This window comes from Nematolebias whitei, chromosome 3, assembly GCF_014905685.2.
Source record: "Nematolebias whitei isolate Nwh7 chromosome 3, NemWhi1, whole genome shotgun sequence".
Classification (NCBI taxonomy): domain Eukaryota; kingdom Metazoa; phylum Chordata; class Actinopteri; order Cyprinodontiformes; family Rivulidae; genus Nematolebias; species Nematolebias whitei.
This window is the reverse complement of record NC_056500.1, coordinates 4,845,109-4,870,563: the sequence shown is the minus strand read 5'-3', so window position 1 is coordinate 4,870,563 and position 25,455 is coordinate 4,845,109. Positions and strand designations below refer to the sequence as shown.

Sequence of the window (25,455 nt, the reverse complement as noted above, 5' to 3'; positions counted from 1 at the left end):
GGATGGATGGATGGATGGATGGATGGATGGATGGATGGATGGATGGAACACCTAAATGAGCATCTTTTCAGGATAATCTGGATATAAATTTATATTTATGACTACAAAACGTTGAGTCGCTGCAGATATTCACCCTTTACGACCTGTTTAGCAACAAATCTTAAACCGACTGAAAATCTACAGCCGAAATAAAAAAGTTTAAAAAGATTCATAGCAAAGGATCGATCCTGCATCCAGAATCCTATTTAGATTTTAATAATAAGCTATCGTTGTCTTTTTTTAAAACATTTTGTTGTGAGTCTGTTTGCCACTTTGAATTTCTCTGACGGGCAGGAAGGTGAAAATAAAAAAAAAACACAATTGGTTTAGCAGCAAACCCAAAACGAAACGCGCAGCTGTGAACGTTCTCTTTGCATTCACATGAAAAGCATTCAACACATTTTTACTCTTTCCAGTGTATGATTTAAAAAATATATAGAATTTTTTAGCAAAAAAAAAAGAAAAAGTAAAAATAGTTGACTTTCCTAAGAGTACGGCTCCTCTTAGTTCCAGTCACTGCAGCCGTCTGTTGCTTTTGTTGTGATTTCAGTTACATTGAGCGTCTTTAGTTTAGAACATTTGATGGACGAGCTTTGCTTTTTGGTTCAGCAGCTTCTTCACCACACTAGACTGGAGCAACACCCTCATTACTACAGACGAGGCCCTGGTCTGTTAATCCATCTCCCACTCCATCCTAGCATCAGGACACCTGAACTGCTCCACCGCTCGGGGTAAAGACTTGTCCCCAAACCTGAGGGATCAGTCACTCAAGACTTTTTGAGGAAATCTTCGAGACTTTAGTTGAAAAATCTCAACCAAGGACCAAGTTTATAATTTAACCTTTTGGTTAGACAACGCGTGTACAAAGCGAACACAGTTTTTGTGCTCTTCTTGGCTGCCTGTTGATCCAAACCCAGCAGAACTTTAGTCACCAGAACTGGATTTAGTTGTTTTTATACTTCACCAACTTTCATAAGGGTCGAAACTTTTGATTTGTATTTATTTTGCCCCGTCGTGCATTTTCATCCAACTGCAGCTTGAGAGGAAAGTCTCCCACACCTGGAGCTGTTGGTGCACTTTGTACCTGTTCGTGTGTGGGAGGGGGCTGCCTGACGATGCTGAGCGCACGGAGCCGAAGGTCCTCTGGCAGGAAGCGGGGGCGACCGGCACGTCTGACCGGAACAGCTCTCCGTCTGCAGAGCCCCCGTGGATCATACCGTCCAGGAAACTCTGGGCCTCTGTAAATGAACAACACGACGAGATGAACAGGTGTGAGGACTCCCAGGATGGGACACAGGTGCACGGGTCCAAACGGCCTGTCAGGACCCTACATTTGTTTGGATTGTACATTTTAAAACATTTGAAATAAATCCTACACTTTACGCGACGTCGACAAAATATTGAATCTTTTAGTCAATATATAAGCAAAAGCATGACACTAAGTGGATGAACGGCTGAAACGTGCAGCTCGTGTGGCCGAAGCAGAGGCTGGCGGTGCAGTGAGGACGTGTCGAGACATTTTAACGTCCTGAAAACAGAAAAACACAAGAACTGCACCCCCGAGCTGCAGGCGGGACTCCACAGCATCATGAGTCACCATGAAAACAGTCAATCATTATAAAGGGCTCGTTGTTCGGCCCGTGGAGTTTCCTCCCCCCTCCTGCCTTCCACCCCCTCCCTCCATTCAACACTCAGAGGGGCAGGAATTTGGAGCGAGCCGCCAGCTTTGTTTGTGATTGTACTGGACAGGACAGGCGACACACCGACCCATGTGGATTACATGTTCACACGTGTTGAATTCAGAGAGTCCAGATGAAGCTGCGGCTGATAAAAACCATGTAAATATTTATTGTGTGCACGAATGATAGTTAGAAATGCATTCAAACAGGATATTTGTGCTTGAAACTGGCTTTTTTTCTGTGATGTTTTTTATTTCGGTGTTTATTTTGGTAGTGAACGTTGAAATTTTTACATCGTTTATTCATTTTTTTTTAACTTGAGTGCACACGAGAAAATTAAACACCACGGTGGAGACAGAGGAACCCACAGCTGAGGCGGTTCAAGCTCACAGCGAACAAACACAAACGGAGAAGGTGAGGACAACAGGATTCCTCAAACATTCCCACAGTCTGTCAGTTAGTTCTCCCTCTGGAGGATTCCCAGAAAGCATCGGAGCGTCGTGGGTCTCGGAGTTCCCACGGATGCTGCTGCTCACTGCGGTCTGTCACAGCTGCTGATTACAGAACAGCTACAGCCACAGACACACGACAAACAAACGCCTGACTCCTGTTCTGTGAGGCTCCACAGGTCGTCACCGCACCGCCCTTCTTCCACACGGACACATTTCCAGGCACGTTCTGCATCAAACAGGCTCAGATGTGAAACGAGTGCAAATTACAATGCTCACGTCTAAAATATACGGAAGAGTGACATTTATAAATATCAAACGTAAAAGTGACTCTAATTGAAAGAAAATGGAGAGAATTCACAGGAAGAGCTGAGAAGAATCGTGTGAACGTTTTTTCTGAGGACGGATCAGATCTGGTGTCAAAGAAAGTTTAAAATACAACAAATTATTCAAACTTAAAGGATTTAATGCACTTATCTTTACTTTAGAGCTGATTGATCATTTAAACAGCCAAAAAGTCCTCCATGAATAATAGCATTAATGTATTGTGGGGTTGAGCTCTGATTAGGTTTGGTAACTAATGCCTAATATTTAAGGTGAAACTAGGCTTGTTGCTGAAGAAATCGCTGAAAAACAGCTTAAATTAGCTAAAAACATGCTTAAATGTAGGTGAAACGGAAAAACAGGCCTAAGTTTTCCAAAGAAAGCAGAAAGAACACATATTTGCTGAACTGGGTTTAAAATAAGCAGAAATGAGCACACAAACTAGAAAATTAGCAAAAAAAAAACCTGAAATAAGCAAAGAAAAGCTGAAAAATAGCTGAAAAGGCATAAAGATGCTTAAGCTACTTGAAGGAAGTGGAAGGAGCTGAAATTAGCTTAAAAAAGTGGAATTAAATGGAAACAAATTTAGCACAAAAACAACTACGTAAAATACGTAAAATAGTAAAATAAATAGTAAAATACGTAAAATAGTAGCTGAAATTGCTGAAAAAAAATGAAATGAACAGAACTTTGCTGAAACTAGCATATCAAGTTGAAATTAGCAGAAATAAGTTAATTAGGATGAAAGTAGCAAAAATTACCATGAACATTTTGAATTTATATGAAAACAGCTGAAACTAGCTAAAAATGCTATTTAAAAAAAGTAGCTGAAAAGGTAGAACAAGCTTAAATTAGCAGAAGAAAGCAGAAAGAACAAGTGTTTGCCCGCTTAGGGTGAAATTAGCAAAAATTAGCATAAAAAGTGGAAATAATCTGAAAAAAGCAGAAAGAAGCTTAAATTACCAGAAGGAAGTGGAAAGATCACATTTTTAGGCTGAAAAAAGTTGCATTGAGTGCAAAAAATGTGGAATTAGCTGAAAAGGCTTAAATTAGCATAAAGCAGCAAAATAGTAGCTGAAATAGCAGAAAAAGCTGATGCAGAAATAAATTGAAAGGAGCGGAAAAAGCTGAAATTAGCTGAAAAAAGTTTTTTTTTAAAGCACATAAATCTTGTAGTTATCAGAAATAATCTTAAATAAGCACAAAACAGCTGAAAAAACAGCTGAAAGTAGCAGAAAAATAGTTTAAAGTAGGACAAGGAAGCTGAAAGAAGCTGAACAGAACCAAATGTGAAAGGAGCAGTAAAAGGTTGTAAACAGATCTAAAGATTTGAAGGATGTAAAATGAGTTCAATTCATTTTCTATGAGAAAAAAAATGTCAAAAAAGGCTAAACATTTCAAAAAGCTAAAGTTACACCAATACCCAAAGTCACAGCAGGATTGTTCTGCATTTTGATTTATGATTTGTTGAAATAGAACAAAAACTGTGGAACAAGAAAGATGAAACATGTATGGAAGAGAACTGGATCACAACAGAGTGAATGCTTCATAAAACATTCACACAATCAGAACATACAGCTGTGAACAGAAACCAACTCAATCCTTCCTTCAGCTCATGCAGATGTTTCTCTGAAATGACCTCATGCTTTCCTCATAAAGGACAAAAGATCTCATTCTTTACTGCAGCTACACACCATTTACCAAATAATTAACGCCTATATTTTCTGCACAGCTGCAGTAGTTTCATTCGGATTGTTTGTTTTTTGTGTTTAAATAAACCAAACAGAGATTGACAGATGTTTAAATGCTACTCATTCACACTAACTTACGGTAGGTGGAAACAAAACCCATGTCCCTCGCACAACATCAGCATGTAAGATATTTATTATCTTTTCATGGATTATTGCTCCATCTTTGGGTCATAATTTCCACTTGTTCATTAAGTAAGCTGAGTCAACAGCAGATATCGTGTTGTTTTCTACTTCTGTTTGACCGAACGCAAAGACTCTTCAGTTTACAATGAAACCGCGCTGAAACTTTTCCAGATATTACACCGAGCCATGCGGGCACGTCCGCCAACCACCAGCAGCAACAACCCCAACCCACAACACACGCAAATATTGTCTGGATCGCAGAGAGTGACGCCACGCACCTCAGACGGCCGGTGTGCACGTTCGCGCTCAGTATAAAAATAAATCCTACTGATCAATACCAGGCGAGGTCATCTGGAGACGCTCTCCTCCTCTGAGCACGCCTCAGGACCGTTTTAAAGAAACACAAGAAAGATTTGTTTCATATTTAAAGGACGGCTCGGGACCAGTGGAGATTACGGAACTTACAAGCGTGCACAAGCACAGTGGTGATTGTGCACATGCTGGACAAACACGTCTCAGACCTCAGGAATGTCAGTGCAAGCATTTCGCCCGTGTGCACGATGCTGACCCTGACGGCATGCCGCAGCTGTTCAGATTGGTCTGATAAAGGAAGTAGGCATAAAGATAAGAAGGGAGACACCTTCTGTAACTCAAAGACCCACATTTATTGATTATTAATCACTTACAACAGGTTCAGAATGTAATACGCCTGTTGGCCAAGCAGAAACTCTCAGTATCGTCCCTTGATGTTGTTGATGTGAACGCAGCGTGTTCAGTGTCAGTTCAAACGCTGTCCAGCCCGGATGGTTTAACCGTGGTTTCCTGTTTACAGACAACTGAGGGTGAATGTGCAGAATCTCAGCTCAGGTTCTCAGAGACGTTGAATAATGTTGTACGGTTCATGGTTCGTCTGCTTCTGGGCAAATTAGACTTTAGGCTCATCAGCCGGGCTGCTGTAGGTAAAAAGTCAGTGTCTGTCATCTGGATTTGTGTGAAGGTACTGCTAATATGTGTAATATCGCAACGATTTACCTTGTTCAAAATGATGCAGAAAAACTGCTCCATGCATTCATCACGTCTAAACTGGACTATTGCAATGGTTTGTTATCTGGGTGTCCAAATACTTCTTTAAAAAGTCTTCAGTTGATCCAAAATGCTGCTGCCAGAGTCTTAACTGGAGTTAGTGGGAGAGATCACATCTCTCTAGTTTGAGTTTCTCTCCACTGGCTCCCTGTCAAATCCAGAATTTAATTCAAAATCTTACTTCTAACCTACAAAGCCCTCAACAACCTAGTTCCAGCTTATATTTGAGATCTTATTGTTCCGTGTTTTCCTTACAGAGCAGTTCTCAGACTGCAGGTTTACTCGTGGTTCCTAGAGTTTCCAAAAGCAGAATGGGAGGAAGATCTTTCAGTTATCAGGCTCCTCTCATGTGGAACCAACTTCCAGTTTCCTTCCATACTTTTAAGATTAGGCTTAAGTCTTTCCTTCTTGACAAAAGCTACAGTTAGTGTTGGCTTGGGCTTCCTGAGCTATCCTATAGTTATGCTGCTATAGGCTTAGGAGGACAATTTGACCACATTTCCTCTCTCTGCTGCTGCCTACTTGTTCTACTCTACCTGTTTCTATTTGTAAATATTTCTATCCTTAACATGGTTTTTGTCTTTCCTCCTATAGAAACTACATCTGGACCTGTCATTCTGTGTCTGTTTCTACTTCCTGTCCTCACAAACCAACCGCGCGTCCCGAGCCAGGTTCTGCTGGAGGTTTCTTCCTGTTAAAAGGGAGTTTTTCCTTTCCACTGTCTCCTTTGTGCTTGCTCAGAATGGGAGACTAGGATGAAGTGAAGATTCAACACAATCTGCTGCTTCCTTAGATAGAGAACTTTTACTATTTGGCTTTTTATGTACGTGAATGTTTCTGTGCAGTGTCCTGAGACGACTTCTGCTGTGACTTGGCGCTATATACCAGTAAATAAACTGAATTGAATTAAATGAAATTTAATTTAACAAGGAGGGCTGCATTGCTGTTCCCGAAGAACAGAAGTAGGTCCTGCTAATACACGCTTACAGAACATCACCAAGGGTCTTCTAAGCTCCCCAGATACCGGTTAGATTACCCCTGACAGCTCCTGCTGTTAACCTGTGCCAGGAAAGAAAGGTGAATTAGTCTGAAGATGTGTATCGCCTCAGATTTAGGATTGGAACTCTCCAGCTGTTATAACAAATGAAGATAAGCCGAACAGGACAATCACCCACAAAAGGATAAATGGAAGTGATTGAGAATTTGCACTGATAATCCACAAAGTCTTCATCCCCCAATCTGCAAAGACCAAGAGTATTGAGGCTAAAATCCTCATCCCTCTACACCACAGAAACCTTTTTGTCCACACCCCAACTGGTCAGAGCTGTTTGGGTCTAAAGTTACTGGTGACTGGTGAATGAAAGTTTGCTCTGCACAACTTCCAGCAAGCTGGCCTAATGGAGCACCTGCAGTGCAACATGGTGTTCCTGCACATATAGATGTTATTTTCAGGCAAACGCTAGGGAGAGACCTCCATGCTGCACAAGCAATCTGGCTCTGAGATTTGAGCCCAGATTATGAAACAGTGACACACTGCAGATTACACCACACCCTTAATACACCACGACCTTTAGGAGTCTAGGATATGAGGGGTGTTCAGTGGGCACCCAGGCCCAGATTAGTCTGATTCATGATGGCCCACACTGGGAATCTGTAGTTGAACAGGTACCAAGAGGCAGGTTGCCCAGGTGATGAGAGGGTGTGACTCCAGGAGAGCGACAGGAGGACAAGGGAGCTGGGAACTGGAGATAATGCGATAAATATATGTTACTCTTCATACTTTCTCCACTGGGGCACCGCAGAACAAATATGAGGACCTCTCTTTCAAAGCTCTTATTCCAGCAGCTTCATGAAGATAACGTCCGACCCGCGGTGCAGTTCTCCTCCCCTGTTGTGCCCGAATGCAATCAGCTGTCTGAAGCTTCTCCCTCCTACATGACAAACGACCCTCACTGCTTGCTGTTCTCCTTCAGGGCAGAGTCGGAGCATTTTTTCTGCAGGGGAGGACAAACCATAGGTGGTCATCTGTCAAACACATTCCTCTGTCCTTCGCTGGCGTTCGGAGCCACGGCTTTATCGACTCAGTGGAAAAGCAGAGGAGAGGGAGCGAAGAATAACAGCTCTGCGAGCAAAGTGGCGACGAGCAAACACGACGGAGGAGGATGGTAAACAAAACGAGAATATTTTCATCGCAACGGGTGCTATTGGAGTCAGAAAGATCTGGATTAAAATGACTTAAACTGACATGGTTTAAGTACAAGAATGGACTCTTAATGACAATTTATATTCATACTTTAGAGAAATATGCAGTAAAAAGTTGTGTATTTGACTGCATTTCAGAATCAGTTTATTATCGCCATGTCAATGAACGAGGTTCACAAACTAGGAATTTGCTTCGACATAAGGTGCGAATAGTAATAAAGTAAAATAAAGTAAAAATTAAGTAAAAATTAAGTAAAAATGAGAACATTACATAAGACATAAGCCTGTGTACACCCACAAATAAAGTAAAATTAAAAACATAACATAACCATATGTACACCCATACAATAGAAAACAATAAAAAAGCTTCAAAAACAGTACAGATGGAGTATTCAATTATAATACAGATGTAATGTGACCAAAGCAGAAGTTATGAGGTAGTATTATGAGTGTTCAGGAGTCCAACAGCAGAGGGGAAGAAACTGTTCTTATGGCGGGAGGTTCTGGTCCGAATGGACCGAAGCCTCCTGCCTGAGGGGAGTGGTTCGAACAGTCCGTGTGCAGGGTGAGCAGGGTCAGCTGTGATCCGACCTGCTCGCCTCACAGTCCTGGAGACGTACAGGTCGTGGAGGGATGGAAGGCTGCAGCCGATCACCTTCTCAGCTGAGCGCACAACGCGCTGCAGTCTGAGTCTGTCCCTGGCAGTGGCCCCGGCGTACCACACCGTGATGGAGGAGCTGAGGATGGACTCGATGATGGCCGTGTAGAACTGCACCATCAGCTTGGCCGGCAGCTTGGCCTTCTTCAGCTGTCGCAGGAAGTACAGTCTCTTCTGGGCCTTCTTGATGAGGGAGCTGATGGTCGGCTCCCACTTGAGGTCCTGGGTGATGGTGGTGCCGAGGAACCGATAAGAATTTGCAGTGGTGATGGGGGTATCATTACAGGTGAGGGGGGGCAGAGGGGCTGTGGCTTTCCTGAAATCCACAATCATCTCCACTGTCTTCTGGGCATTGAGTTCCAGGTTGTTGCTGCTGCACCAGGTCACCAGCCGGTCCACCTCCCTCCTGTATGCAGACTCATCACCGTCCGAGATGAGCCCGATGAGGGTGGTGTCATCTGCAAACTTAATAAGTTTCACAGAGTCATGGCTGGAGGTGCAGCAGTTGGTGTACAGGGAGAAAAGCAGGGGGGAAAGCACACAGCCCTGTGGAGTATTTGAAGTTGAAGTGAAATTCCTTAAATTTTCCACTTGGAAACGCAACGCTTTTTCTCCTGCTGGTGAACTCATACAGCAGGAGCCTCCTTCACACCATTTTACAAAGAGAAAATGTCTCTTATCTATCAACTTGTGCTTAAAATTACCAGTAGCTCTCATAAAACAGAAGTTTGTTTTAATGACGAGTCTTAAACAATGAAGTGTCCAATTAGCAAAAACGTAAAAGTTCCTGTTATTTAATACAAAGGACTTATTAAACCTCTTTCTTTCACTCACCATTGGCTCTGTGGAAATGATCAGAACTTTAAACAGATGCTAATCTAGCTAATGGATTAGCATCTACTCTGCACCATCCAGGACTATAAATAATTCCAGGGGTTGTTAGTATGCGTCTCAAACTGAAGTGCCTCTTAACATTTTATTAGACACTAAATAAAGATTACAACACGAGAGGGAAATGGAACCAAAAGAGCAATTAGGACCAAAAGAAATGATCCATCAGCAGTTTTCAGCACTGTAGCTTGTTCATAATGTCACATGCCACCCAGAAATATACGTCCAAATACGTGAAAGAACCGCGCCGATGTTAACCCAAGATCCCAGGTCCCTTCGCGTATTTCAGTGGAGCAACTGTCAGTAAAACGGACTCTAGGGAGAAATCTCACTCAACAGATGCCAGATGTTTAGCCGCAGCGTACACACTCTTTACACATTCCTGATTTATTCCAACTCTTACGAGCAGCTCTGATGCACGACTGCTCAGGACCGGTTTCATTCGCCTAGAGGAAAATAACCAATCAGATTTCTGTAGCCAGGACGGCTCAAGGCCGCATCCAAGAAAAACTGCAAGACTTCGATCTGACATGCTGATCCCAGTAAGTTGGATCAAAGGCTGGACTTCTGTTTTCTTTCTAAAAGTCACTTTTAATTCAGAAAATCACTTTTAATCTGAGGAAACATCAACGTGTCCGTTCAGTCACGAGCTCGTCAACTCTGCTTGTTAGCAAAATATTCCATGAAACGCTCGATGGATTTTAATGAAACTGGCAGCAAGTGATCGTTGGCTCTGCATCGGGGGTGGGCAACAGTTTTTTTTTTTCCAGAGGGCCGAATCAAGATATCAAAAGCGATCAAAGGGCCTCATAGAGAATTATAAAATGAATTTTCTTTAAAACAGATATAGGAGACTTTCTTCAAGCTTTTTTTGTAGTAGCATAGTTAGCATGCTTGATAAAAATGTGTCTCCCCAATCATCTTTAGGATGTAAGACTCTGTAAACTTTATCTTATGAAAAGATCTTTGTTATTTTAAATACCCAAAATACATTTTTAAAGTAAAATATGAAAAATATTTATTTTTTAACTCAAAGGTTTTTTGATGTATTTGTTCAAGATGCTTAATTTAGATTCCCTTGTATTTCATTGATAAAATGCAGGTTTTCATCATCTTATTTAAAAAAGTTTCCGTTTCAATTAACAATACTGGGGCCGGAAATTGATTGTTCAGGGGCCACATTTGGCCCTCGGGCCATATGTGGCCCACGTCTGCTCTACATCAACAGCTAACACTGGGTCAGTATTATCCCCAACACGTACTTGGAGCACTAAACATTACACAATATCTTTGCTTAAAACTTTGGCATTAAATCCAGAAAAGTTCAATCTGGTCCTCTGGACATGCATCAGGATATTTGGCATTAAATGTTGGCTTCAACCCTATCTGTTAGCAAAATATCTCATGAACCACCAAACACGTGTTATTGAAGCTTTCAGAATCTATGAGTTTTTAGCTTTTGGAGTCAACTTTAACGAGACTCAAATACGGGTGCATTTCAGTCTGTTTTATAGATAGTGATCTAAAATTTGGTGTGGTAGTACCTGAGCATCACCCTCAAGCACTAACATATTCTGCAAGATTTTTCAATATCTCACGAGAGTGCACATGAGGTTTGACCAAAACAAATTTAACTTTGTCCCTTTTCATCACAAGATGGTTTTAGTTTAAAACCTGGTTATGAAAGGCAGCGGGTGATATGCATTCCTTTACAGAATATTAGACCTTTATTTTTGCATGGGTTGGGTGAAGGCAAACCAAAAAGGGGACAAAAACTGAATGATAGAGGAATAGTATGAAGTAGGGATGCACGATATTGTCGGCATGGCATCGGTTGATATTCGCGTTAAAAAGTTAAATATCGGGCATTCCATCAAAATAACTCACCGATATAAAAGATTCTGTTTTTGTTTGACAACCCAGTGACAAGGATGCCTGCAGCGCCAGCACAACGTGATGACGTCACACGCGCCTACCTGATCTGATCACGATGGAGAGGAAGAAGTCAAAGGTTTTTTTTTTGTTTGTTGAGGATGTAGGATTCTGAAGATTTTTGTTCTACGTTGAGCCTCGCTACATCGTCCCCACTCAGAGATGTTTTTCCAACGTAGCCTTACCCGAGTTACAAGCCGTCATTTCCGACTTGGGTGAGTTTTACCACAGACATGTGGACGTCAAGTGTTAGCCCCGTTAGCATGATTAGTCTTATGGCACAATGTATAGACAAAAACTGAACTTATAAAGTCTGTCCTTCATGCACAGGAGTGCAGAGGATCCCACACTGCAGCTATAGGAACCTGGAACAAACCTCCACAAGTGAGACAGCATCACAGGTGACTAATGCTAATAAATAACATTTAACTTTTCATTTAATATAAGTTAAAGTGCTATGCATATGGCTGTTACTGAATATATGTCACCAGCTCTTACAGCTGTTACACAATTTTTGTAGCAAATAAGCCGAAATAAGAAGAATATGTTCTGACAAAGGAAAGTATATTTAAAATATCGGTATCAGTCATCGATTATCGGCCAAATACGTTTTAACATATCGGATATCGTCCAAAAACCCAATATCGTGCATCCCTAGTACGAAGGGTGCTTCAATGCTTGTGCAGTGGAAGCCTTCATGCATAAAGAATTATAACAAAGATCTTCTCCCAGATTCACCAAACAACCTCAAACATGAAAATTTAAAAAATTAAATTACGACAAAAGTTCATTTCTGCTCATATTTTAAACACATGGCTCATCTTATCAGCAGTGACATCTCCGTTAAAAACATTTCACGCAGTATGTGTCCAAACGCAAACATGAAAGAGTTTTTTTTTTAATGCAATCAAGGTCAGTAGAACAGGAAAATGGTGGGGGACAGCTTCTCTTTGTTAACCACTAATACATCTGCCATGACTGCATCATAGAAGCCAAAAAAAGCCTTTTTAGCAGGATGAGATCATGAATGCAGCAGTGGAACAAACCGCCTCATCGACCCAGCAAGTGTGAGACGTCAGACAGGCTGCAGGACGATTCGTCCAGACTCAGGACACAAAGTTGCTCTTCACACGCACAAAGACAAGCAATAAGTAAAGGGTGACACGAATAAATACATTTGAAACTAGTAAAACAGAGAAGGCCTGTTTTTCATCTGCCCTCTTTAAAAGATCTCTGCAGGAATAAGCATAACCAGACACATTTAGCAAACTGTGGAAGTTTATAGAACAATTGTTGCCTTAAAAAAAAAAAAAAAATCACAGAATTACTCAATCTTAACATTTTGCTCGTGTGTGTGCACATACCGAGAGACGCAGCCATGATGCTGACAGTTCCAGATGTTCTCCGGTTAATTATTATTATTATTTTTGCCTTTTGTCTCCAAAACGTCCAGCGTTTCTCACCTTCCTGTGAAACATGTAACCCTTTCTGCTGGAGTGAAATCCTCCTCCTCACTCCCTCCTCTCCTGCCTGCTTCAAATCAGCCACAGCTTCGTCCACTGCAGGAGGTTTTCTCCCTTTTAAAGATTTGTTTTTATTAGTACTGGATTACTTTGTTGCCATGTTTGACTCCTTTTGTCCTCCAGCTGGAAGAACGAGCTCCCGTTTGTTCTTGGCTTGTTGTGACACCGCTCAGCTTCTGGGTTTGTATGAAGGGAGGGACAGAAAGAGGAGGGGAGGAGGAAGAAATTCCATACACCACCTCGCTTCATCCATCCCTCCCTCAGAGTTTTTTTTTTTTTTTTTTTTTACTGACCACTGAGCATTGTTCCTGCCGGGTCACTGCAAGAGCGTTTCCCCCAATCAGAGCGGATTCCAGTGGGGTCAGAGGTGAAATGTGGCCTTTTATGGAGGTGGTGGTGTTTGAAGGGCCTCTCTGTTGAGGCATGCGTGTCCACTCCCACCATCTGCTCGCCACAAACACGGGGACAAAGGCATGCAGACGCACCGACACTGTCTGCTGCCATGTGTCTCGTCGTTGCATGTCATAAATTACACTCCTGATGAACTGATTGACGTTGCGTTTACTTGAGTTTCAGCAGAAGCATGTGCTGCGTGCCACCGTTTAGCCTCTGAGCGGCAGGAAACGAGCTGACATGAACAGCAGCTCCGTCCATCTGTGCTCGGCTATTTGTGTAGCGGTTTAGAAAATGTTTGCAAATTCAAAACTTTTAGGAATGTCAGCAGGCGTTTGGGTTTCTGTAAAGATAAGCTGAAAATGTAATATTTACTGTACAATGATTCAATATCGATATATATCACGATATAATTTTATTCAATAATGGTGATATGAGGTTTGTTTTTTTTCATTCAACCTTTATTTAAACAGGTAAATCCCATTGAGCCTCAAGGACTCATTTACAAGAGAGACCTGATTGACTGTCAGGCTGAAGAAGGAGTCCTATCGGGCCTTTTTGGCCTGTGGGACCCCGGAAGCAGCTGATGGGTACCGACAGTCCAAGCGACATGCGGCTCGGGTGGTTGCTGAGGCAAAAACTCGGGCATGGGAGGAGTTTGGAGAGGCCATGGAGAATGACTTTCGCACAGCTTCGAGGCGATTCTGGTCCATCATCCGGCGTCTCGGGGGGGGGGGGGGGGGAAAGCGGTACACCACCAACACTGTTTATAGTGGGAGTGGTGCGCTGCTGACCTCAACTCGGGATGTCGTGGGTCGGTGGGCAGAATACTTTGAAGATCTCCTCAATCCCACCGGCACATCTTCTATTGAGGAAGCGGAGCCTGGGGACTCTGGGTCGGGCCCTCCAATCTCTGGTGCTGAGGTCACCGAGGTGGCTGCATGTTGGAGTAGCTCTCTTACATTCATTCTGAGGTTTTGCTTTTGAAAACTTTAATTACTCTTTTTTTCTGGATGTAAATGGCTTTTCCCGGATGACTACTTCCTCTGGTATCAGGTGATGTGCCGTTGGAAGAATTTTTACTGAAATATTTTTTTTTACTTTTGGGAATTTGTTAGGATGCGTAACCATAACAACAAGGTGGTTTTCTACAACTGGGAGCAGCTGATTAACAACTCAAAAGTTAAAAAATATCTCAACTACAGCACCAAATTCTAAATGAGTTGGAAAAGGAGGTGCCGTTGATGCATTCCCATCTAGCTGGAGGCGGTGCTCCAGTGCCTGACTGCAGAGATCTTGGAGGGAAATGCGGCTCATGACAGTGGGAGAACCGAGATCGTCCACCAGCACCTGCAGTTAAGTGTGTGGCTATGAGTGGCTCGCTCGGCAGCTGCTGGGAGAAATGGTCATTGTTCGGGGAGGAGTTCTGCCCAGCATTCAGGCAGTCCTGCTGCCCAAGAGGACCAAGAGGTCTGCTGGGTCTGGGTGGACGGATCGGCATCTGCAGCTAGTTTCTTCTGATCCGCTTTTGGATGGACTGTTACAAGAGACCCTTCCTGCCCAAGCCATCAGCATCTATAACAACTCTAATGAAACCAAATGATGAGCTACAACAAGAATTAATTTCCCTTTGGGATTAATAAAGCATTTTTGAATTGATTGAATTGAATAATTTTAGGTTGAAAGGGGTCGAAATTTAAATATTTCATACAAAGATTGGCTGATTTTTTTTTCCTTAAACATGACATGTTCACAACATTCCAAACCCATCTGTTGTTGTTAAGTGCATGAGCTAAAAGCATGTTTCTGCAACAATGTAAGAAAACAGATAAGAAGATAAGACAAGTAGAAAAGTGTGTGGTGTGTGTTCAGGTTGTGCATCTCTGGGCTGTGGTTGATACAATACATAACTACACTGCCAGGGATTTGATTTATTGAACATAAATTAAAAAATATAATTCATTTAGCCTTAAATCACAATAATATTCAGCCTTTGATCTCAAAACAAATCAACATTTAGGTGTGATACAATTTTGACTTTAATCGCGCTGCAATAGCGTTTAGTCGTGATGCAGTTCAGGCATTGAACCAGTTTCATCACACCTGTTTATGAAATTTACGCTCGTCTTGTATGAATATTAAATGAATCCCACAGTTCTATGAAAGGCAACAAATATTAAATTGTCGGTGACACTTGAAGCTTTTAAAGCCTAAGCAGTTCCAAACATCTGAAGATGCTTCTGTCTCTGCTACGTGCTCAGACTTTCTCCTGACCTTTGCCCTTGGAGGTATTTGTCTTAGTGAATCATCTGCCTTTGCTCACCCTCAGTATGGAGCCTCATCTACATTCCTTCGTGCCGAACCCTGCTTCCGTAGGCTACGAGCTTCTCTACGTCTGTTTATTTTGATCTTACCACAAATACAGGGAGGAAATGGCGTTATGTAACATTTGTCTGGAAAAAAACTGACTTGTTCTGTTGAGAAGGATGTGAGAAAGACTTTAATTTTTTTTTAACCACCAAGAGATTTAAAACTAAAAACTGTTAGCTCATTTTTTCCCATTTCTTTATTTATTGTCTATTTATGTTTAGTCGCGTTTATTTGGTCACTGTTCATAGCATAGGCTTGTTACTTTCTGGAATTACTTATTTCTAAGGCTAAATTATTATTTTTTTGTTTTACATTGCTTTTTATATACTTTTTAATACTCTTTACTTTATACATGCTTCCATTAGGTAAAGTTATTAAACAGCATGGGATAAATTTCCATTGTTATGCTGATGACACACAATTATATTTGTCCATTAAACCCAATGAATCCAATCAGCTACTTAGACTACGAGCATGTCTTAAAGACACAAAAACCTGGATGACCCTTAATTTTCTCCTGTTGAACAGACAAGACTGAGGTTTTGGTTTTTGGACCTGAGCATCTTAGGAATGAATTTTTCAGTCTTTCTCCCTCCTTATATGCATTAATCTGTCCTCCAGCTCTAATGTTAAAAATATTGGTGTTATTTTTGATCAGGACATGTCTTTTATCCCCCACATTAAAAACGTTACTAGAACCACCTTCTTCCACCTGCGTAATATCACTAACATTAGAAACATCTGATCTAAAGATGATGCAGAAAAACTGGTCCGTGCATTTGTCACGTCTAGACTGGACTATTGCAATGGTTTGTTATCTGGATGTCCAAATACTTCTTTAAAACGTCTTCAGTTGATCCAAAATGCTGCTGCTAGAGTCTTAACTGGAGTTACTGGGAGAGAGCATATTTCTCCAGTTTTAGTTTCTCTCCATTGGCTCCCTGTCAAATCCAGAATATAATTCAAAATCTTACTTCTAACTTACAAAGCTCTCAACAACCTAGCTCCATCTTATATTACAGATCTTATTGTTCCATATTTTCCTAACAGAACACTTCGCTCTCAGGCTGCAGGTTTACTTGTGGTTCCTAGAGTTTACAAAAACAGAATGGGAGGAAGATCTTTCAGTTATCAGGCTCCTCTCTTGTGGAACCAACTTCCAATCTCTGTCCGTGAGGCTGACACATGGTCCAGTTTTAAAACTAGGCTTAAGACTTTTCCTTTTTGATAAATCCTATAGTTGGGGTCGGCTTGGGTTTCCTGAGCCGTCCCTTAGTTATGCTGCTATAGGCTTAGACTGCTGGAGGACAAACTGACCATACTTTTCACTCTGCTACTGTCTTTTCTTACTCTGCTCAACCTGTTTTGTATTTGTAATTATTTTTTCTATCCTTAACTTGTTTTTTTTTGTCTTTCAGATACACCTGGACCTATACCTGGACCTGGACCTATACCTGGACCTACCATTCTGTGTTCGTCTGTCTCTCCTTCCTGTTCATCTCAAACCAGCCGGTCAAAGCAGATGACCGCTTGTCCTGAGCTGGTTCTGTTGGAGGTTTCTTCCTGTTAAAAGGGAGTTTTTCCTTTCCACTGTTGCCACTGTGCTTGCTCAGGATGGGAGACTGCAACGAAGCCAAGATTCAACTTGTCTGCTGGATTCCTTAGATAGAGAACTTTACTGATTGGCTTTTATGTGAATGTTCCTGTAAAGTGCCCTGAGACAACTTTGTTGTGATTTGGTGCTACATAAATAAACTGAGTTGAATTGAATTATTTAAGTTTGTCATAAAAAATAATTTATTGTAATATTTATGAACAGGACTTGATGTAAGTAAAGCATTTTGACTTTGCCAGGCAGAATATCTCCTTTATCTAGTGTGTTGTTCAGTTTGACTTTAATTCTTACCTAAATAAAGAAATTATAGTATAAATTACTTTAATTGTGCAAACCTAAAAAAATACCAACAGATCATCTTGTTGATAAGAGAAGTAGGAACTGTAAAGTGCAGTTGGCCTGGGGTCAGATTATAATGACAGTAATAACTGGACCAATAAAATGAAAATGACTTCAATTGAGTCTCATTTTGACCAGACGTGTCAAACTGTTTCCCAGACTCCTGTCTGCATTTATTGTGGGAAACAGGAAACTGTTGTCTGACCCACAAAAATGCTGCGACCCTAAAGACATTCAATGTTCTTAATGTTTAATTACGCCTTATGTCGATGCAACAGAAAGAGAGAATCAGGTATTTGTTTGTACACAAGTTAATTTTTTATCAGTTCCTTTTCCATCCTGCTTCGTTTCTGCTTGAGGCCCAGACTTCCCTCCCCAGCCACTTGGACCAGCTCCTCCAGGGGAATCCCAGGGCGTTCCAAGTGTTTACTTATGTAGGTAAAACTAGATGTTAAACAACCATTAAAATGCACCAGGATGCAGGAAATGGCATCTACTTTATTCAAAATTTTATGGGGGAGGACCCCCAGACCCCCCCATCAGTGTGTCCCCCCCCCCCCCACACACATTATAAATGCACCAGTGGCTAACACGTTATTAAACATGTACACATATGGTGTCATGTGGTGTTCAAAGTGCGTTCAACTTAATTCAGTCTTGATGATTTGTGTCAATGAGCATTTTGAGTTTTATATATAAAAATACACTTGAGAGTTAGAATTTTAAGTATATTTACTGTATATTATGGTAATTTATTCTGTATTTGGCCAGATTATGGTGATTCTGGGGTCATGATGATGGAGCCCTTGAAGATTGTTGCCCAGGGTACAGCAAGTGTTAATCTGGCTCGATAGATTATCTCTCCAAAGGAAAAGGGCTCACTAACACAAACTTACACACATTTGTGAACAATATTTGAGAACACAGAAAAAGTCTTAGATCTTAAAGTTCAGCTCGTGAAAAAATGGGAGCAAAACCAAAAGTGCAGCATTTATAATTTTGTTCAGTGTATTTTCAGGCATTTATATCTGGATTCTGCAGCAGAAGCTCCGAATCAACAACAAAATAACAGTCCTATTATCCATCTCTACTTTTAGAGTAAAAATACACCAAAAGATAAATGTGTTGTTTTTTTAAGTCGTCACAAATACACAATCGTGGCTCCGATTAGATACGCTGTGACCCTAAACTGCTAAAACTCAATTGTGTTTTTTGACACTACAGTAAAATCTTCCTGCAGCTGCGTGGAGCATATCGTCTCAGGCAGGATGTTCGAACAACAAAAGCGCCCCCCTCTCCTCCTGCACCCTAGAACAGGACATGAGTGGACATCCTGCCTGCACCAGTCTCTTCCTCTGTTACAGTCAAAGATTAATAGCGAGCGGACAGCTTTGGCTATTTCTCAAGGTCCTGACAGGATCTCAAAACCTGGTTCTTGAATTAGAATACAGTCGAATCCAAAACGAGAACACACAGAACGCCACGCCCATGAATTCAGCCGATAGCTGAAAACTCCAGACAAGATGCAGCAGGAGTCCAGCCAAGTCATGAACATCATCCAGCAGCAGGAAGGAGCTCGGGAGGTTGGTTTTAGTTTTTGCAGGTTGCACACGCTCGTACAAGCTCGGCGCACAAGCGTTTCATACAACGTACCTTCTGTCCAGCTGTGCTCGTCCCACTGCCCGCCTGCCCCGAGCTGGGAAAACTCTGAGAAATGTTTCACTGGGAAAAGGAGGAAGACGCTGATAAGATTTCTAAACTCCGACGCAAGGGTTAATTTTTACGTTATCTCCTACCGTAGGGCGTTGGAGGAGACATCGGGAATGTTGGAGTTACAGGGGAGATGTCCGAGCTGTCCATTTGGCTGCAAAAGTCCACACTGTTGGTCTTGTTGAGATGCCCATGCTTTAAAAAAAAAAAGAAAAAAAGCACAGAGAAGTAAAATAATATATAGTTTTAATAAGTGACCCCACACACACACACACACACACACACACACAGACCAGCAGACATCGGTCTTGTGATCTGTGTGGCTGCAGCCTTTGCTTTTGGTGTAAACAGTTGAACTATTCATGCCACGCAGACGTAAAAGACTGAGTGCAAGAAGAGAAAAGTCGAGACTTTGGAATAAGACAGAGATCCAAAGGTGCAGACATAATCAATTATCTGCAACAAATTTAAACAGATCAATATATTCTCCTGTATTCTGTGCCCTTTTCACGCCGTTAAAGGGAAATTTAACCCCCAAAACGTGTCTAGAATCCTCTAAAGGCACATTAATTTACTGTTTAGATACAATATATGTATATTAAGGCTTAGTTTTTAACAGCAACTTGCTCTTTGTTACCTGATTTGAAAAAATACAAACATTCTTGCACTATACGTGTTTTAAGAGCATAAATACAACAGTTAACCTCAACTTGGGTACAAAAAGGCTTATCACCACAGTTTTTATTTTTCGTACCAATTGTTTTTGGAGGATATGTCATTTGGGATCATTTGAGCATCTTAATTAGTTTCTGGAATAATCTGAGGACCCTCGTTTGCCGTTCCACGACCCACAGTGGGGCTCCAACCACATCTTTGGGAATCACTGCTTTAGGGAATTAAACTTGTAGGAAGTATTTATTTTCTTAGCTCTTTTTTTGAACTTAGCACTAGTCAACTTGTGTTTCTGAAGCAAACATTTCTAAAGACTCTGAAAGAGTTAAAAGGACTTTTAGTTTGAATATGACGTTGTTACGAGGAGCTGCATGTTTGCTTTTGCACTGCCAAGGCAGCACAGTGATTACGCAACACTCAGCTGGCGGTCAAAGCGGACACGTCCCTGACGCAGGTGACTTTGGACCAACAAAAACAATGGAGGATGTTGTAGCGGAAGCTGCATGTAGTGGCTCTTTTGCTTTGATTTTCAAAAGTTGGAAAGAGTGCTACAGATGATGTTGAGGTTCTCCTTAGGAGTGAGTTAGTGGGAGAGATCATATCTCTCCAGTCTTAGCTTCTCTCCATTGGCTCCCTGTCAAGTCCAAAATAGAATTCAAAATCTTACTTCTAACCTACAAAGCCCTCAACAACCTAGCTCCATCTTACAGATCTTAATGTTCCATATATTCCTAACAGAGCCCTTCACTCTCAAACTCCAGGTTTACTTGTGGTTCCTAGAGTGACCAAAAGCAGAACGGGAGGCAGATCTTTCAGTTATCAGGCTCCTCTCTTGTGGAACCAAGACACATTGTCCAGTTTTAAGACTGGGATTAAGACTTTCCTTTTTGATAAATCCTATAGTTAGGGTCAGCTTGGGTTTCCTGAGCTGTCCCTTAGTTGTGCTGTTATAGGCTTAGACTGCTGGAGGACAAATTGACCACATGTCATCTATCTGCTGCTGTCTTTACTTTACCTTCTCTACCGGTTTTTATTTGTTATTTTTGCCTTGACGTTGTTTTTTTTTGTTGTCTTTCTTCTAGTATAATAGTAATCACCCTTACAGCGCATCACTGAAGAGTGGCTATTGAGCTAAGATGGCACCTACTCTGAAGTAGGAGCCTAAAGAAGACCTGATAAATGTGCATATGTGGACGGTGATCGTCCACTGTACCACCGGTACAAAAACCAGAACGCAGACAAACTGTCTCAAGTGATTTTTAAAGACTGTGAAGTGAAAACACAAAGAGACTGGAGAAAGTTCTGCACTCTCTGCAAGGCTATATAACAACTCCTCGTCTTTATTTAGTATTACCACCCCAGTGATGTTTTGTAATAAATATGAGCATGAGTGACGTCATCCAGTAACAAAGTGTTGTGTAGTTTTGTTGTTTGTTTTAAGCTGCAGCCTGTTGTGGGTTAAATATCTGCAGTCAGGTGAGGCGGAGCAGTGCTTACCTGCGAGGACGAGAAGGCGGGACTGTTGGCCGAGGGGCCTTTAAAGCTCTGAGGTCCACCCCCTCTCCATCTTGGACTCTGCAGACCGGTGTGACCCATCACGTCACTGAAATGTTTCTGCTGTTTCCAGCCTGGTCAGGAGCGGGGTGAGGTGGGAGACAGTGAAACAGACCCGTCATCTTTAGACATGTGCTGTTTTTAAATGCAACAGAACTGTTGTGGCTAGTTTTCATTTTTAAAGCCATAACACTGAATCAGTCGGACACTTGGCTGTGAACAAACGCCAAGTTGGCAATAAAAGGTGACGACTGTGATGAGTGTGTGACAATAGCTTCTATCAGCGTGTTCGTCAGCTGAACGGTCGTTCGGGCTGAGCAGGCCTTTGCTGTGAACAGATACATCACGGTGCTTCGTTGGAAAAACATCTGCTGGAAAAATCACTTTTCTCAGATATGACTCCTCCGAGGTCAGAGCTACTCAAAAACAAACCAATAATTCAAGTATCTGCTCTACAGCACGAAGAAGAAAACCTTAGGACAGTTTCTGTAAAAACAAATTATGAAATCAATAGATTTTGGAGCATTATAGGATTATTGTTAACTTGCAGCGTCAACATATTGTTCAAGTCTGTCAGAAGTAAAATAGATAACTGAGAACTTTGTTCACAAGCAAAACAAAAACTATTGATTCTATAAGCTTTTTGCTGCTCTGTGCAGATGGGCGGATACCTAGATGAACTAAAAGTGATTCACCGCCTTTAATTAAAGAAATGAGTAAACAGTCAAGGCTTGAAATGCCTTTTCCTTTAATTAAAAGAAAATCCACTTTTTGGGGCTACTTTAGCAGTGGTTGCTCTTTATTGCTTGAACCACGTCTAGCATGCACAGTCTTACAGCCGACGGTCAAATGAAAACGATTGGTTTTCTATATTTTTATTGACTGACATGATTTTAAAGTCTATATCTTGCTGGGTTGTGACTTTTGACAACAAATGCAAAATGTATATAAACTCCTGACTGGGACTGGCTCAAATCTTAACGGGGGTTTGGGAAAATGCATTGCTGCAAGTCGGCAACAGTTGCAGCCAAAGAGACACAGATTTAACAATTGGCATTAAACAAAAAATATATATATTTCTGTCAATATCCAGTCAGTTGCACCCATTTGTCACTTATAGAAAATAATTTATAAAATAATGTAAAAATGCAACTTTTGCTCTCTTATTTTAAAACATATCCACCTAAAATATTTCTTTCAAAATGGGGGCCAGGCGATATGGGGATCTCAGAAAGCTGGAGAGAAGTAAATAATTTTTAAAAAGCAACAAAAAAAAGTGTTAATTTAAAAAAAAAAGTGTTTTAAATTGCTGTAATAAAATCAAATCTATTTTTCAATAATTATTGTAAAATATATTTCATAATAATATATTGAAATATTTTTCACCACGCTCATCTTTCTGATTGGCTTCTAGTCAAATGTATCAAGCTGCTTTACTCTGCAAGCATGGCAAGGACGCAACGGAGAAGTTTTTAAAAAGGCCGAAGGAACCGACCAGCCGCCCTGCTGTGGTGGAAACTGCTGCAAATAAACAAAGAACTCACGGCCAGCTAAAATTCGAACGTATGAATAAGCAAACATTAAGTATGGTTTTACAGTCGTACAGAAAAATGGACCTCCGTCTGGAGACCCTCGCAAACGAGTGCTTAAAATCTTCGAAACTTGAGCTCCACTTGAGAGGGAGAATAATATGTTTAAAACATATTAGTTAATAACGTTTTCACGCTCAGCAGCTGTAAGAATTAATTGAATATAGTGAATAAAAGTTAAAATATTCAAAAAATATATATGTCTCTTTATACTTATGCTTTGAGAACCACTTGGTACCACCACATTTCTAAAAGTTGATGTTTCTTTGTATATTTTGTAGCATTGTTTGTGGGTTTGCGAGACGGGCCTCGGCCAGAAGCTAATGCTGTTTGGGGGCCATGGCGTGGAAAAGATTGGGAACCCCTGGACTAAACAACCCTGTACTGGCTCACTGCATGCAATATACAACCAGGCAATACATGTTTTGTTCATTCATACAAAAAAATCTTAACGTTTCTCTTTAAACCAGTGACAACTCAAAGTGCAAGTTTATTGCAGAACAAAATCCACAAACTCCAACACGTCGTGATGATTTGCTGTACACGAGATCATACTAACACACAAACAGCGACGTACAAAATGTTCAGCGCTCGACTTTCGTTTCGTTTCTGTTGTCACAGACGTGCACGACTGCAAGGCTAAAATACTGAAACCAATCCGACTACTGTCCCAGTGGCAGAGCAGCCGAAGGAGCTTCCTCGGAGTTTGCTCAGTCTCAAGTGTCACTTAATGTCCACCACTTCTTCTCTTTTGAAGATGACGATGATGAGAGAGCGAAGGCCCTGTGTCAAAACCTCAAAAGCATTCCTGATCTCCAACAAGTTTCTGCTTCAAAAAGTCTCCTGAAAAACACTTACGGTAATGACGCGAGTGTTAGTTACAGCTTAAAATGCGCCTCGGGGAGATGTCAGCCTCCCGTGCCGTGAAACACTCGACCTACATGTGTGCAAACACTCGGGCTCCACTTCCTGCTCATAAATTTTAGGTTTCAGTGTGAGCTAATAGTAAAGGATAAGAGCTTAAACGGTGGCGGTCACACAACCCAAAAACCACAACAGTTGGTTCAAAAGCCAAAAACGCAAGACTCAGCTGCTGCGAAGGCCCCCCCCCCCCCCCCCCCGGTCAGATCTGTGTTGGAAGATTTCACATGAAAACCACAGAGAGGTCAAAGGTCACAGAACGACCCTTCCTTTAGGCATAATCCCAAATGATATGTAATAAATTCATCAAGTTTCAGCCAGACGGGGGAAAAAACACAACGCAGGAAAAGGTCATTTGAGCCGTAAAACAGGCAGCTTTAAAATTAAACATTAAAATAAAAAAATGGGAAAATTACAGTTGTTTTTTTTTTTGTCTTAAGATGCTCATGAAAAAAAATCATGCTTTGATTCTTCTTGCACCAAACTACTGCATTCAACTACACTTTGACGCGTTTGAATAAATAATTTTTTTCCAAGGAAGTTATGAATTTTACCAGAATACCGTCATTTCTGGTCTATAAGCCGCTACTTTTTTCACACACTTTGAACCTCTGGGTTATACAATCCTACAGCTAATTTATGGGGGTTTTTTTTGACCGGCTAAAAAGCTTCTTGCCGCCAAAAACATTTAGTTTCATCACACCCGGGCACCCCCCTCTCTTGGGGGGGTGGGTCCTCATGATTCAGTAAAACTACCTGTATGAATAAAGGTAAAAAAAATCTGACCAATGAAATTACCAAGCAGGTCACAGTGAAACCAATGAAACGGGGAGGGGAGGAGAACGGGAGGGAGGATTCCCCCCATGCACAACGCATGTGAGGGGGACCCCCCTGCAAGCTTGCTGCAGGGGCAGTGTTGCCAGGTGTACGATAATTATCGTATTTGTATGACGATTTTGCCCTCTGTACGATCAATAATCCCAAAAAAGGCCAAATATACGATAATTTGACCATTCTGTGAATGTGTGGTTGTAATCAGTTGTCATCAGCCTCTCGCAACTGTCTGTCCGAGTTTTTTTTGTGAACCCTGAAGGCATCTGTGTCCGCAAACAGATGCAGGATTGGCTGAAAATTCCAGCCAGTCGTGCTTTTCTAAATGTGACCTACGAGTGACGTGTTTGCGTTTGCCTCAGAACAACGGCCATGATTGGCTGAATGGTCCGTTGCGCCCGCCCCATGAGTGAGGAAAAGAAAAGAAGAAGAAGCAGAGCCGGTCTGGAAGCGGAACCATCACTACTATAGCGCATCAATAGATTTGTTATTCTGGTTATGACGGGTGCATGATAATTTAACTCAAAATACGATAATTTTATGTCTCTAGTACGATAATCCTACATTTCTCACCTGGCAACACTGTGCAGGAGGCAAATGAAGATAGTGATCAGTGATTTCCTGGTAGGCTACTGTATTTTATCGACACCAACAGAGAGACTGAGGACGTGTGTGATGACGTTTTTCTGAGGCTGTTCAATTCTGACACTGAAGAAGACGACTTTAGTGGTTTTAGTGCACAGGAGGAAGAGAAAGAAAGAGATCAATGACTTTTCCTTATAAGCTACTGTACGTTTTTTTTTTTTT

At 41.4% G+C, this 25,455-nt stretch overlaps 1 protein-coding gene across 1 annotated transcript in view; it reads right to left on the bottom strand.

The window, feature by feature from the left end:
• Positions 1-25,455, bottom strand: part of si:ch211-191a24.3 (tensin-3) — a 57,437-nt gene that overhangs the window by 7,514 nt on the left and 24,468 nt on the right. The window contains exons 13-16 of the mRNA XM_037697901.1: positions 21,251-21,381; positions 19,168-19,276; positions 19,025-19,093; positions 1,124-1,277 (exon numbers count right to left, since the gene is read on the bottom strand). Of these exons, the coding sequence (XP_037553829.1) occupies positions 1,124-1,277; positions 19,025-19,093; positions 19,168-19,276; positions 21,251-21,381 (463 nt within the window). The remainder of the gene's footprint in view (positions 1-1,123; positions 1,278-19,024; positions 19,094-19,167; positions 19,277-21,250; positions 21,382-25,455) is intronic.